The sequence below is a fragment of the Colobus angolensis genome, unplaced genomic scaffold, assembly GCF_000951035.1.
Source record: "Colobus angolensis palliatus isolate OR3802 unplaced genomic scaffold, Cang.pa_1.0 Scaffold58, whole genome shotgun sequence".
NCBI classification, from domain to species: Eukaryota; Metazoa; Chordata; class Mammalia; order Primates; family Cercopithecidae; genus Colobus; species Colobus angolensis.
This window is the reverse complement of record NW_012119376.1, coordinates 8,925,887-8,938,368: the sequence shown is the minus strand read 5'-3', so window position 1 is coordinate 8,938,368 and position 12,482 is coordinate 8,925,887. Positions and strand designations below refer to the sequence as shown.

Below are 12,482 nucleotides of genomic sequence, written 5' to 3'. Positions count from 1 at the left end.
AGTGTTCAATGCACAGAACAGATGAAGGCCGATAGTCCATTTCAATCAGATTTTTAAAAATGTAATACAAAAGATGGGAGAATTTATTGTTACTTATTATGCAATAATTTACTTTAAAATACTTTAAATATAAATTGTGCAATTCATGTGTGCTGTGTAATTTAACTTCAATCTTCTTCTGAGAGTAAGTTAGATAGTATTTGAAGCACCTCAATCAGGTGGCTAGGCAGATGCTTTAAACACTTATCTAAATATAGCCAGTGTTCATCAGCATAAAGGATATTAATTTTTCACTGGTGAATGCAGACTGAAAAGTAGGTGGTTGTCTAGACTTTTAGAGGCAAAATCCATGAAATGAAGTGTAAGAATCTGGCAGATCCTGAAAAATAATGACTTTTTATAGTACCTGGGTCTAGAGATCTCTTTGCCCCTGTACCTTCCCGCTCCAGCACTCCACACACGTTTATGACTGTGACCTGGTCCAACCAGGCAATCAGGTTTCTTAATTCTGCTTTCAGAATATCACTGCTTCTGCTTCACTGTGAACTTTTTAGTCAAGGTGTTTGTGGGGTTACTTATGAGCAGAGAAGGAACTTCCCCAAGCTTTCCAGAAGCCCTGCTTGCTAATAAACTTGTCATGTAAGATAACTGTTTTAGATTTGCTTTTACTGTAACACACCACGAGGTGGTGTGGTTATATAGCAGGACACATATAGCCTTACTAGAGGTACCGCCAAACAGACCCGTGACTGGTGACTGACTCAATTGGCCTAGATAGTTTGCAATGGTGTAGAAAGGAAACTAAAAGCCCATTCACTCTATTTTCATACTGAGGGCCATATTTGATTCCTGAGCGCTCCCCTTAATGTAGTGTGAATACTGAAGACCTCCTTAAGGTCTGCAAGTAATTCAGATTTTTCAAGTGCTGGCCTAAAAGCAAGCCAGCCATTGTAAAGATCAGGGTCATTCTCTGGCAGCACTGCTCTAAACACAATATAATTAAGAATTTTGTACCACTTCTAATAAAAACTTGATGACTTAGAAGGCTTTCAGTTTGCTAATGATCACCAAAGTTTAAAAACATACATGAAAAAGAAAAACAGCCAAAATAGACCTACAGCTCTAAATTTTAAATAAAGCTATCCTATATGCTTAATCAACAGGAGGCTGGGAAAATGTCACTGAGTTAAATGAAGGACAATCTGAAGACTCAAGAATCAATCTGAGTGAAGTTATAACATATGAGAAACCTAAAAGTAAAACTATGTCAAACATTTTATTTGGTGTTTCATGCTATGTTGATTTAAACAAATTAAACAACTTTGTTGAACAGATTTCTTTTTTAATGTAATGACTGTGTACATGGACAACTGAAAATAGGGAAAACCCCCAAATTAATGTTTTAACAAATTATAAGCTGTTACTAAAGACCATATGCCTGGATTAAAACAAATAGTCCAATAGATGAAGTCTCTCATTCAACCTAGCAGTTTAACCAATTTCTCTCTTCATAAAAGCTGCACGTTACCGTGGTAGAAATTTATCTTTTTTAACACTCCACATAAAAACATGTGCACCCTCTCCTTCTACATTTAATCATTAGTAGTCTCTAAAATGGTAAAATAAAATTGAATTTATATTAGCAAATGAAAGTGCAAGTTTGTACAGCTAGGCTCAGCAGCAAAAGTGAAGAAGAAGAATGAAAGGTGAAAAGCTGACAGATGCCACGCAGAGCAAGGACTTCCATGAAGGTCCGTGTCCTGTGTGCCAAACACAGTCAACACTCCATCATTTTCTCATTGCTCTTAAACGAGCAAAACCAAATTCTTTTTCTATTTAAAGAAATATTAAATCTTTATTTTCCCCAACATAATTTGTGATCAGGTAAGGCAAAGATAAGTCCACCATCACTGGGGACAGCAGCAACATACAGATTTCAGAAATAGCCCTGAATCATCAGTAACATTCTCTTGTGGTAACATCAGAAGGAATGCAGCTAACAAATTAAATTTGTAATGTTGTCACATTGTTCTAATTGATTTGATTAGTTTATCTGGAAAAACTTTATAAATACATTATGTAAGAGGGCAGTAAATTATTTTCTTGCTTTGAAAAAATAATGCTTTTTCACATTTTAAAACATTTCAGTCTGCTTTTGCAAAAGGAGTTGCAAGAAAAACGTGACAGCTGGGTTTGCAGAATGTCCATGTACAAGTTGTATTTATAAGAACCTGGTAATCTGCCTATAATTTGCTTCTACAAATAGAGCTCTTTGCAATAATATTTAAACAGGTTTAAACTCTTCCCCTATTCATTCTACTTGTAGAGCAAAGAGGTACTTATTTTTCAAGTATTATAAAAGGTAAAAATTTTTTTGCCAATTTTACATGTTAAGCTTTTAAGACCAAAAAAAATGCCTAGTCAGCCCATTTCTTTTATAACCAAATTCTCTTGTCTTTTAAAGAATGCAGAAAAATATTGATTGCTAAGAAGGAGCACACTGGAAAAAGCCATTTTAAAGTATTGAAGAATGAGACGTATTTCTTTTTTCCTATTGATGAAAATGATTAGAAAAGCTATCCAGTCTGTTGTCTTTAGCTAGTTTTAATAAATCTTTTCAAAATGATGGTCAAGAACTCTTTAGAAAACTGGCAGAGGGGATGCTCCTTTATAGCACGAAAGGAATTCCATTAATTGTAGAAATTCTCATTAAATTTCAGCTTTGGTTCTTCAGAAGAAATACTCATATAACTTCTATATGAAGAGACAGAAAAAGAACAGATTAATATGACATTTATCTAAAATCTTATTTCAAGAATACTATAGCAATACCTTAAATTTCTAAAATTTACTATACTGTTATATACACTTATATAAGAATAGGCAATTTTGTTAGGATTCACAGTCTTAAGTGAATTCTGTTACTCATAGGAAACACGTTCTTTTCTTTACATTAGCTTAGGTCATAGCCTTCATTTTTCCAAGTGGCATACGCAGATTGTACTTTTCTCGGTTAGGGATTTAAACATTCATTTCTCTTGTATCCTCAGTACCCGATGCTTAGGGTTCTAAACATATGTTGGAGGTTAAATTAATGTTGATAAATCATCTAGAAGTTCTTTCCCTCCCTGTAAATCTGTAACATGAGTAGGAAGCTGTACTGGGCATGTTTCCATCAACATACCATTAGTCGGATTGTTCCCAAAGGCTTAAGAATCAGAAAGTCAGACTGGGGAGGGCCCTTACAACCACCTTTCAAATCATAGAAAAGTGGAGTTCACTAAAGTGAGGTTCCACTTCCAAGGACAGTACACTAGAGGAGAAAAGAAGAGTAGCTTCATTTGGATGGGTGGTTCACATTGGTTACCTCACTGCATTACAAGTTGATTTATTACAGATTCACTGATTGAATCTAGAAGGCAAAACAATTTGCCCACAAATAATTCTATATTGTCTCCCTTTAGTTATCCTGAATTTGGCCAGTTCTTTTCACAGAAATATAACGAGATGCTGGTCAATACATGAAAGTCATCTTCAGGGAAGAGAAGTCAACAAAATTGAAACAGGTTTGAAGAGACAGGGAGCAGAGATTATCCTGCTAATTCCTGAGACTGATGGGATTGTGCTGCTGAGCTGCTGTGACCATTGAGTTAGTGATATTTGATATTACTCCTTCTTTCTTTGGGTCCTGATTGTTCTTTTTGCACAAAGACTTCAGGTCAAGTGTGGGTCAAAGAGACATTGTATAAGAAAGTCACAGGCAGTTTCAACAGCAACAAATCATTTAACAAGGAAAGATCCTTAGACTCAGTGTGATCCTATTCAGAGTACTGGTTTCATCACCTAAATTGCAACTACCCATCATGTCACATTTTAAAACGACAATAATGTATTACTCAGGTTGCCAAACCCAAATAAGAGAAAAATGGTGGTAGTCTTCAAATATATGAAGACCTGAGAAAGATGGAAAAAACTCAACTCTTTCTCTAGTGGGCAGCACTAGGTCGGAATGGTCCCTAAGTATAGGGAGGCAGCCTTGTCTTTCTACAAAGCATATTCTGACCCTGCATGTTGTTGGGTAATGGGTGCTGCTCTGTGCAGAGAGGCTGATGGACACCCACTGGGTGCTGCAGACGGGATTTCTGCACTGACTGAGAGAATAGGAGAGGCCTTAGAAGTTGTCCAATCCAACTCAAAATTCAATTTCTATGAGCCAGGCACAATCTTTTCCACTGTGGCTTACTTGGTCCTTTGAAGAACGAAGTGTTACCACAATCATACTGTAGAAGGCCGCAGTTTGTGTCCTCCTGGGTGTCAGATATTTCTGACGACTACAGAAGGGAGTTGGAGGCAAGCTTACCTGCAGTCTGTTGTGTCTGAACACCATCTACCTGAGGCAGGGGCCCAAGTGTCCCTTCATCATCAAAGGCCAAAATTGGATTCAAAGGAATTTCTGGGCTCTCACTATTGGTGACATCTAATTTGGATGGTTTAGATTCAATGGGTAGGTTTATAATTTCTTCAAAATTTTCATTCTGAACAGATACTCCATTTTCATTTGGTTGTTTTTCCAAATTGGAAGTGCTAAGGAATTTGAAAAATAAAAATAGAAATAAGTTAGTCTTAAAACTGGAAAACACATTATTGGGAAAACCAAAATGTTTTATAATGAATAATTTTATAAATCTACAATTAAAAAAATCAGACTGATGAGTCACACCATTACTAACAAAGATAATAAATTGTGGTGTATTTGTACCTTAAATTCTTATTTTAAAAAATCTAGGTCAGGCACAGTGGCTCATGCCTGTAATCCTAGCGCTTCGGGAGGCTGAGATGGGAGGACTGCTCAAGGCCAGGAATTCAAGACTAGCCTGGTAAACATAACAAGAGCCCCGTCTCTACAAAAGATAAAACAATTAGCTGTGTATGGTGGCACGCACCAGCAGTCCTAGCTATTCTGGTGGTTGAGGTGGGAAGATCGCTCGGGCTCAGGAGTTTGAGGCTTCAGTGAGCTATGATGGCACCACTGCATTCCAGCCTGGGCTATGGAGTAAGACCCTGTCTCTAAACAACAACAAAAACATTTTAAATCTGTTATTTTGTTATGAAAATTATCAAATAGAACCATTGATCAATTACAACAGATCATTAATAAAAACAAAGCAGCAGCAGCAGCAGTTCTACACATTTAATGATTTCTGCTGCAGGCATTTTTTACATTTGTCTGATAAAGAGTATCACTTATGAAGACCTTTGCCTCAAAGATGAGGGGATTATAATTTGGAGAGGGGGAGTAAACGATTTGCACAAAGTCACAACTACTGAGAGACAGTTGAGGCTAAATGCACAATCTCTTGATCTCTGGTCCTGTGTTTTTCTCATTAAGCCATTTCTCATACTTCCTAGATATTCCAGCCTCCTAAAGCACTTGCATAATTTCATATAAAAATTTTTGAAGACCAATCTTCTTATCTTTGCCCCTTAAATCTGCCTCTGACCTCATTTTGATCCTTATGAATTCATACTTAATATCTTGGATTTATTTTTGAGATATACTTAATTGGCCCCAAATACTTAATCTTCTACAGTTTGTCTTAGATTGTCACTCTCTCCAACCAAATTGGCAGCCCCTTATGTTATATGCTTATTATTATGCTTTACAACGTAGCCAAATAATGCCTATGCATCAAATGAGTGCTAAACTAATTTTGCCATTCATTTCATCACAGCAGTACCCATATATGTGCAAGCTTCATAACTTGTTCAATGCTCAACAAATCACCTGTAGTCTCAGTAATACCAACTGCTTGAACATTGTTAGCAGGTCAGTTTATCTTCTCAAATTGTAAAACAATGCTTAATGTAAATCCAACCTTTCCATTGCTTTTTAAGACTTTGCTTTTTCTGCCCTATTGAATAGTTTACTTTCTTTTTTCTTTTTTGAGAAGGGTCTCACTCTGTTGCCATGGCTGGAATGCAGTGGTGCAATCTCAGCTCACTGCCACTTCTGCCTCCTGGGTTAAAGTGGTTCTTGTGTCTCAGCCTTCCGAATAGCTTGGACTACAGGGGAGCGCCACCACGCCTAGCTAATTTTTGTATTTTTAGTAGAGACAGGGTTTCTTCGTGTTGGCCAGGATGGTCTCGAACTCCTGGCCTCAAGTGATCTGCCCCCATCGGCCTCCCAAAGTGCTGGGATTACAGCCATGAGCCACAGTGCCCAGTCAAAATAGTTCACTTTCTCTACTGAGTGAGAAGTATTGACTTTGTTGAACACATTCTAAAGCATTTCTGATTTGAATATTTATGTATTTTTTAAATTATTAAACCTTCCTTTTTTATGGAAAAAATGAAGATGGCTGTCCTAAGTGTCTCACAAGGCATTGCAGAATACACTGAAAATATTATTTGTAAAATGTTATACAGAAATATTATACAGTATGATGATGCTTTTCTGCTATTTTGCCAAGGGAAGGGAAGGCCACTAGGCATTGTAAGTCTCTACAAGAGTACAGTCACACACATGTACACATGCTGCCCCCCCAGTCACATGTGCACACACACATCTAACACCTACTGTTCTAAGTGCCTGGGCTGCCACACCCACCTTCCTGTTCTTGCCTAACACCAACAGCCTTTCTGTAACTAGGGAAACAATTTTGGTTCTTAATCCAGAGAAAATTTAAGTAGAAGTCCTGGCAAAGGATAAAGAACAGGACCTTATCTCCAGAGCTCCCTTTTCCTTGGCAACCTTAACCTATCACCTTCCAGGCCTGCGACTTGAGCCAGTATCAGATTTCATTTCCCCTCTACCTGCCCATTCTAACTGTTGGCAATCAGAAGGATAATTGTGCCATATGCATTGGATGACAAGTCATGAAATGTTCAGGGGACATCGGGACTGGCAGAAACCATAAACTGAAACTGAAGGACTGGGGTTAGGGATTATGGATCCGTGTGTCCAGTCAGGATAAGAGCACCAGCTTCTGAATTCCCTGCCTTCAGTTACCTTCTGAAGTTTGAAGACTGCTGTAAGACTTTTGAAGACCGCACACTTTGCTCCAGTCCAGAATGTGTACAGGGAGGGGTTGGGACCTTGGCAAGAAGAATCTGCAGTCCACACAGCTTATGGAAGCCACAACCTTATTTTTTCTTGATATTTATTAATTATGTTAAAACAAGTAACTTTTAAATTAAAAGGGACACATCTCTTCCTGTGTGAACAACAGGGGCTTGGGAATGTTACTTTTCCTTCAGGCCAAACTAAAAGCAATGATGAACTCAAGATTTGGAGGGAAAATGAAGGGATCAAACACCAAAATTACCAAAAACTCCTTATTTAAAAAAAAGATGAACATTCTATGAAAAGACAGCTCCCATACGGCTATGAACAAACACGAAATGTCTTCTGGAGTATTAGGAGGGTAAGGCAGTAGCTGTATAGGCAGCAGAGCTTCTGGACTAGAGATTCTCAGCTGGGGGTGGAAGAACATCTCAGAATGACCTGAGAAACTGCAGATAACTTCCTCTGTTCCCATTCGGATATTCACCCCTGTCCTCCCCGACCTGTACTCACATGGATCTGTATCCTTTGTTTCCTGTTTCAAAGCAAGTTTCCTATCCATGAACAAGTATTTTCCTCAATTCTTGTGGAGCATCCTTCCACAAGTACTCTCTCTTAAGAACCAAACATGGCTTTTCAGTAAGAATGATCTGCTCAAGGGCATATATACTATTCATATATGTCATAAAGATATATTTCAAGTATTTTATAAACTTCATATATCTTACATAGGAAAATGTATATATTCATTTATAAACTTTTATAAAATCCATATATGTTATGAATATATATTCATATATTTCTTTGAGACAGGGTCTCACTCTGTTGCCCAAGCTTGAGTGCAGTGGTGCAATCACGGCTTACTGCAGCTTCAATTCCCTGGGCTCAGGCGATCCTCCCACCTCAGCCTCCCGTGTATCTGGGACTGCAGATGCATGCCACTGCTCTCAGCTGATCTTTGTATTTTTTGTAGAGATGGGATCTTGCCATGTTGCCAGCTGGTCTTGAACTCCTGGACTCAAGTGATCTGCTTGCCTAGACCTGCTAAAGTGCTGGGATTACAGGTGTGAGCCACCACACTTGGCATATTCACATATCTCTTTACACCTTTAAAAGCTGGCCAGAATTGTGATAACTCAAACCCTCTTCCATTCTAACTAATGTCAGTGGGGAACCTGTCAGGGGAAAGGAGATGGGCAAGAAAAATGGCTTTGGGGCAAAGGGGCCAGGCGTCTCACTCGGGAGTAAGGTGAGGAGTAGGGTTCAGGATACTTCTGGTACAGAGCTGCTCTATAACAAAGGATCTCAGTCCTAGCTGCTAGGAAAAGTAATGTTAGGGGGTTGCCATCCTCCTGGGGTGCTTCTAGACAGTTTGCTGACATATCTTGAGGTGGGTAGGGGCAAATGTAATTTAGTTCACAGCAATCATTTATTTACTAATGCATTAGGTACTAAAGACATTAGGAGAAGTGATACTTCTTTCTCAGTCTGAATTAAAAGACAGTCATTCTGAGCAGCGGAGTTTTCTAGCGAAAACAAATTCTACCACTATACTTGCATGATCTGTCATGATGGATTTTCACAGAGTATCACGCACACCATGTTCGGTGGAAGGGACCCTAAGCATTTCCATTAATCAGTGATTTAATTCACAGTGGGCAAGCTGGAGGGATCGATAACTCTACGTGAGGTGCAGAGTAGGGTATTTAATAAAGATGCTGACTGATCACAAGGATCATGGAATGCTTCACTAAAAATAATGCACTGAGATGAAAACCAAAGGTTTCATAAGCATTTTAAGGTTGATTTGAAACTAGGAGTGAAAGGAAATATTGATGGACGTGATTTGTCATTTAAAATTTTTAACAGGATTTCAGATGTAAAACTGTTTAAAAACGTGAGTTTCCACTGCATCAAAGGCAATGTTTATTCATGAATGGGAAGCTGTTTTGGGGATGGATATTAAAGACAAGAATAGGCTGGGTGTGGTGGCTCATGCCTCTAATCCCAGCACTTCAGGAGGCCAACGTTGGAGGACTGCTTAAGGCCAGAGGCCAAGAATTTGAGGCTAGCCTGGGCAACACAGGCAGACCTCATCTCTATAAAAAATATATACTTTAAATTAGCCGGGTGTGTGGCTCGCACCTGTAGTTCCAGCTACTCAGGAGGCTGGGGTGGGAGGATCATTTGAGCCAGGAGGTTGAAGCTGCAGTGAGCCATGCTTGTACCACTGCACTCCAGGCTTGGTGACAGAGCAAGACCCTGTTTCATAAAACAAAAATAAAACAAAATAAAGACAGGAATAAGCAAGCCCTTCTCTAGATGGAAGAGGGTAAGTGGCAGAGAGCCCCAGGGATCAGAGCTAGGGTTAGTTTTATAATAATCAGAAGACAAGCAGGATAAAATTTAAGTATGCAGATAATGTTTATTCTTGGAAATCAAGTCATAAAAATAGCCCCTTGAGAACAACAGGGAAAATCATGAAATGAGTGACAAGGCAGGCAGTCTGTAAGAGCACTGGATTTAGAAAACTGTCAGCTGAGCGATCCTTAAAAAATGGTGAATGATCAGTCACTAAGGAGGTTAAGACATCTTGGGATCACTGCAAACTATTCCTTGGTGATACTGACTCCTTGTGTTTTGATGGTAAAAAAAAAAAAGCCAATAAAATGCTAGGCAGGAAAAGATGGAATACCAGGAACAAACCAAAAGCATTATTCTACATCACACTGCAGCTACACCTAGTGTACTGTGTGTTTTCTGGACACTGCATTCATTTTAGGAAGATAAAGATAATGATATGTAACATTTGTATAGTACAACATAGTTTTCAGAACTCCTTCACAGACACCATTTCACTGAATCTCCCAATACTTTGTGTGGAAAGTATCTCCATGTCCAGATGAGAAAACTAAGGCTTAATTAAGTAGGTTAACCCCACAGTTGCTGAACTTCTCAAAGGTAAAACTAGGGATCCAGCCTGGAACTTTTGGTTCTGAAGCTCTTTTTCCTCAACCCCATATTCATGCTGAAGAATCTCTAAAGAAATATGAATAAAATATTCAAACAGCTGAAGAAGGAGTCTTTCAGAGATAAGGTAAATGTGTCAGTTATTGATTTACTGCCTCTCAGCTCCAAATTCAGCCATCATTCCTGTTCTGTGAAACTGGATCTGGGCCCGTTAAATAATTATCCTTTGCCATTGCTGGAGGGACACTGCAGGAGAGTTTTGCTTCCTGGTTGGCGTGTGCTTGCCCAGCAGGCTTCGTTAGCATACATGTGCCTTTCCCAGTGCCTGGCTCCTGCAGTACACAGTGGCCAGCAGCCTCCCCCCAGCACCCCACTGGGGCAGATTCATGGTAGAGTGCTTCTGGGGAAACAGTGAACAGCTTTCCCAGGCACTCTAGAGGGTGGATCTCTGGCAAGTTCCGCTGGCAAGAAACCATAGCAACTTCTCTGGCATCCAATGAGTGACAGTTATATCCTCTCTAACAAGGTCTGGATTACAGACTTGGGGGGTAGGGGATCTTTCTTCTTGGGTGCAACACTAGGATATGTGACTGCTCCTTGTATCTGCTATTCGTATATATATATATATATTTTTTTTAACAGGGTCCCACTCTGTTGCCCAGGGTGGAGTGCAGTGGCATGATCACGGCTCACCATAGCCTCAACCTCCCGAGCTGAAGCCATCCTCCCACCTTGGCCTCCTAAGTAGATGGGACTATAGGCATACACCACTGCACCTGGCTAACTTTTTGTATTTTAGTAGAGATGGGGTTTTGCCATGTTGCTCAGGCTGGTCTCCAACTGGGCTCAAGTGATCTACCCGCCTCAGCCTCTGGGATAACAGGTGTGAGTCACTACACTAGGCTCCTATATTCTTTAGAATTCTCTTTCTTTTTTCCCTATCATTCCCACAAGTTCTCTTTATTTCTTATAAGGCAAACCAAAATCATAGTTACTCCATCCTACTTACTCCAACCGTAATGATAGTTACTCTTTAAATTTTCTCTGGCTTAAATCTGCTTTTTTTCCTTCTGATTAGACCCTGACTGATATAGTAAACATAATAGGAGTATTCAGCTTATAAAATAAGAGTAGACAGGGAATAGAAGTAAAACCCATATAACTATGAAGGGTATGGAAACTAGGAACAATGACATTCTCTTAAAGCCTAGTTTATGATAACTATGGGTCCTAACCTTGAAACTGCAAAGAGCAGCTATAAGAGAAATAAAAGTACTTCTTTACATCCTTCTTTTCTTGTACTTGCTGCTCTAAGAGGTAACACAAGGCAAAAATACAGATTGTTTCAAGATCAATCTAGATGAATTCAAGGATGACAAATTTAAAAATCATTAAGGGAAGCAGAATTTCTTAGGCTACATATCACAAACTGTGTGTCATATAATAGGAACCAAATTTAACATCACATTAAATATTTCCTGCAGGTCAGTGTCATTCAGAAATGTGCTGTTTCTCAAACTGGGGTCTTGTTCTTTACATGATTTTTAAAAATTTATGTTTTCACCCAGGTAACTTTAAAAAAATAATATACAGTCTGATCATCAGCTTATTTGACAAGGGCTAATGACATGAACCAGCTGAACTGCTAAATAAATATGCCAGTGCCATGTAAAAACCAAGTATCATCATGGCACTCTGTATTAAAAAGAGGTTAGGGGTTTTAAAGCAGTTCAAACAGAGAGAAGCAGTGAGTGAAATGAATTATGGTTATCCCTAATGCAAAAGGGATCAATCAGTACCATATGTATATTACCTACTTATTTCAGAAAAACATCATTCTTCACAACAATTTCTCTGATCTTGATTTTACAGCTTTATTTTTTTGAGACAGGGTCTCACTCTATCACTCAGGTTGGAGTGCAGTGTTCTGATCAAGGCTCGCTGCAGCTTTGACCTCCCGGGCTCTCAGAACTCCCCCCAAGTAGTTGGGACTACAGTTGTGTGCCACCATGCCGGGCTAATTTTTGTATATTTTTTAGAGAAGGGGTTTCACCATGTTCCCCAGGCTGGTTTTAAACTCCTGAACTCAAGCGATCTGCCCACCTTGGCCTCCCAGAGTGCTGGGATTACAGGCGTGAGCCACCATGCCTGGCTGGTATTTAGTATTTGAGGGGCAAAAGCATTTAAGTGGCTATTGCAAATGTTCAGGGACTTAGTCAATGGGGGTGCCCTAGAAATGGAAATCAAGGGATAGAAGGGTAACATTGTGGGGGAAGGTTGAAAGTGGTTTTATTATTTACATAAATTTGTGATTTGCTGTTTTGGTTTTATAAATGAACAAGGGCTATAGAAATTTTAAACCTGGCCGGGCGCGGTGGCTCAAGCCTGTAATCCCAGCACTTTGGGAGGCCGAGACGGGCGGATCACGAGGTCAGGAGATCGAGACCAT

General features: G+C 39.3%; 1 protein-coding gene across 10 annotated transcripts in view; it reads right to left on the bottom strand.

The window, feature by feature from the left end:
• Window positions 1-1,257: 1,257 nt before the first annotated feature.
• Window positions 1,258-12,482, bottom strand: part of MAP7 (microtubule-associated protein 7) — a 208,449-nt gene continuing 197,224 nt past the window's right edge. For all 10 annotated transcript variants that reach the window (XM_011962091.1, XM_011962095.1, XM_011962096.1 and 7 more), the window contains 2 exons: window positions 4,361-4,584; window positions 1,258-2,754 (listed from right to left, as the gene is read on the bottom strand). In XM_011962091.1, coding sequence (XP_011817481.1) covers window positions 2,744-2,754; window positions 4,361-4,584 — 235 coding nt within the window. In that variant the 3' untranslated portion in view covers window positions 1,258-2,743. The remainder of the gene's footprint in view (window positions 2,755-4,360; window positions 4,585-12,482) is intronic.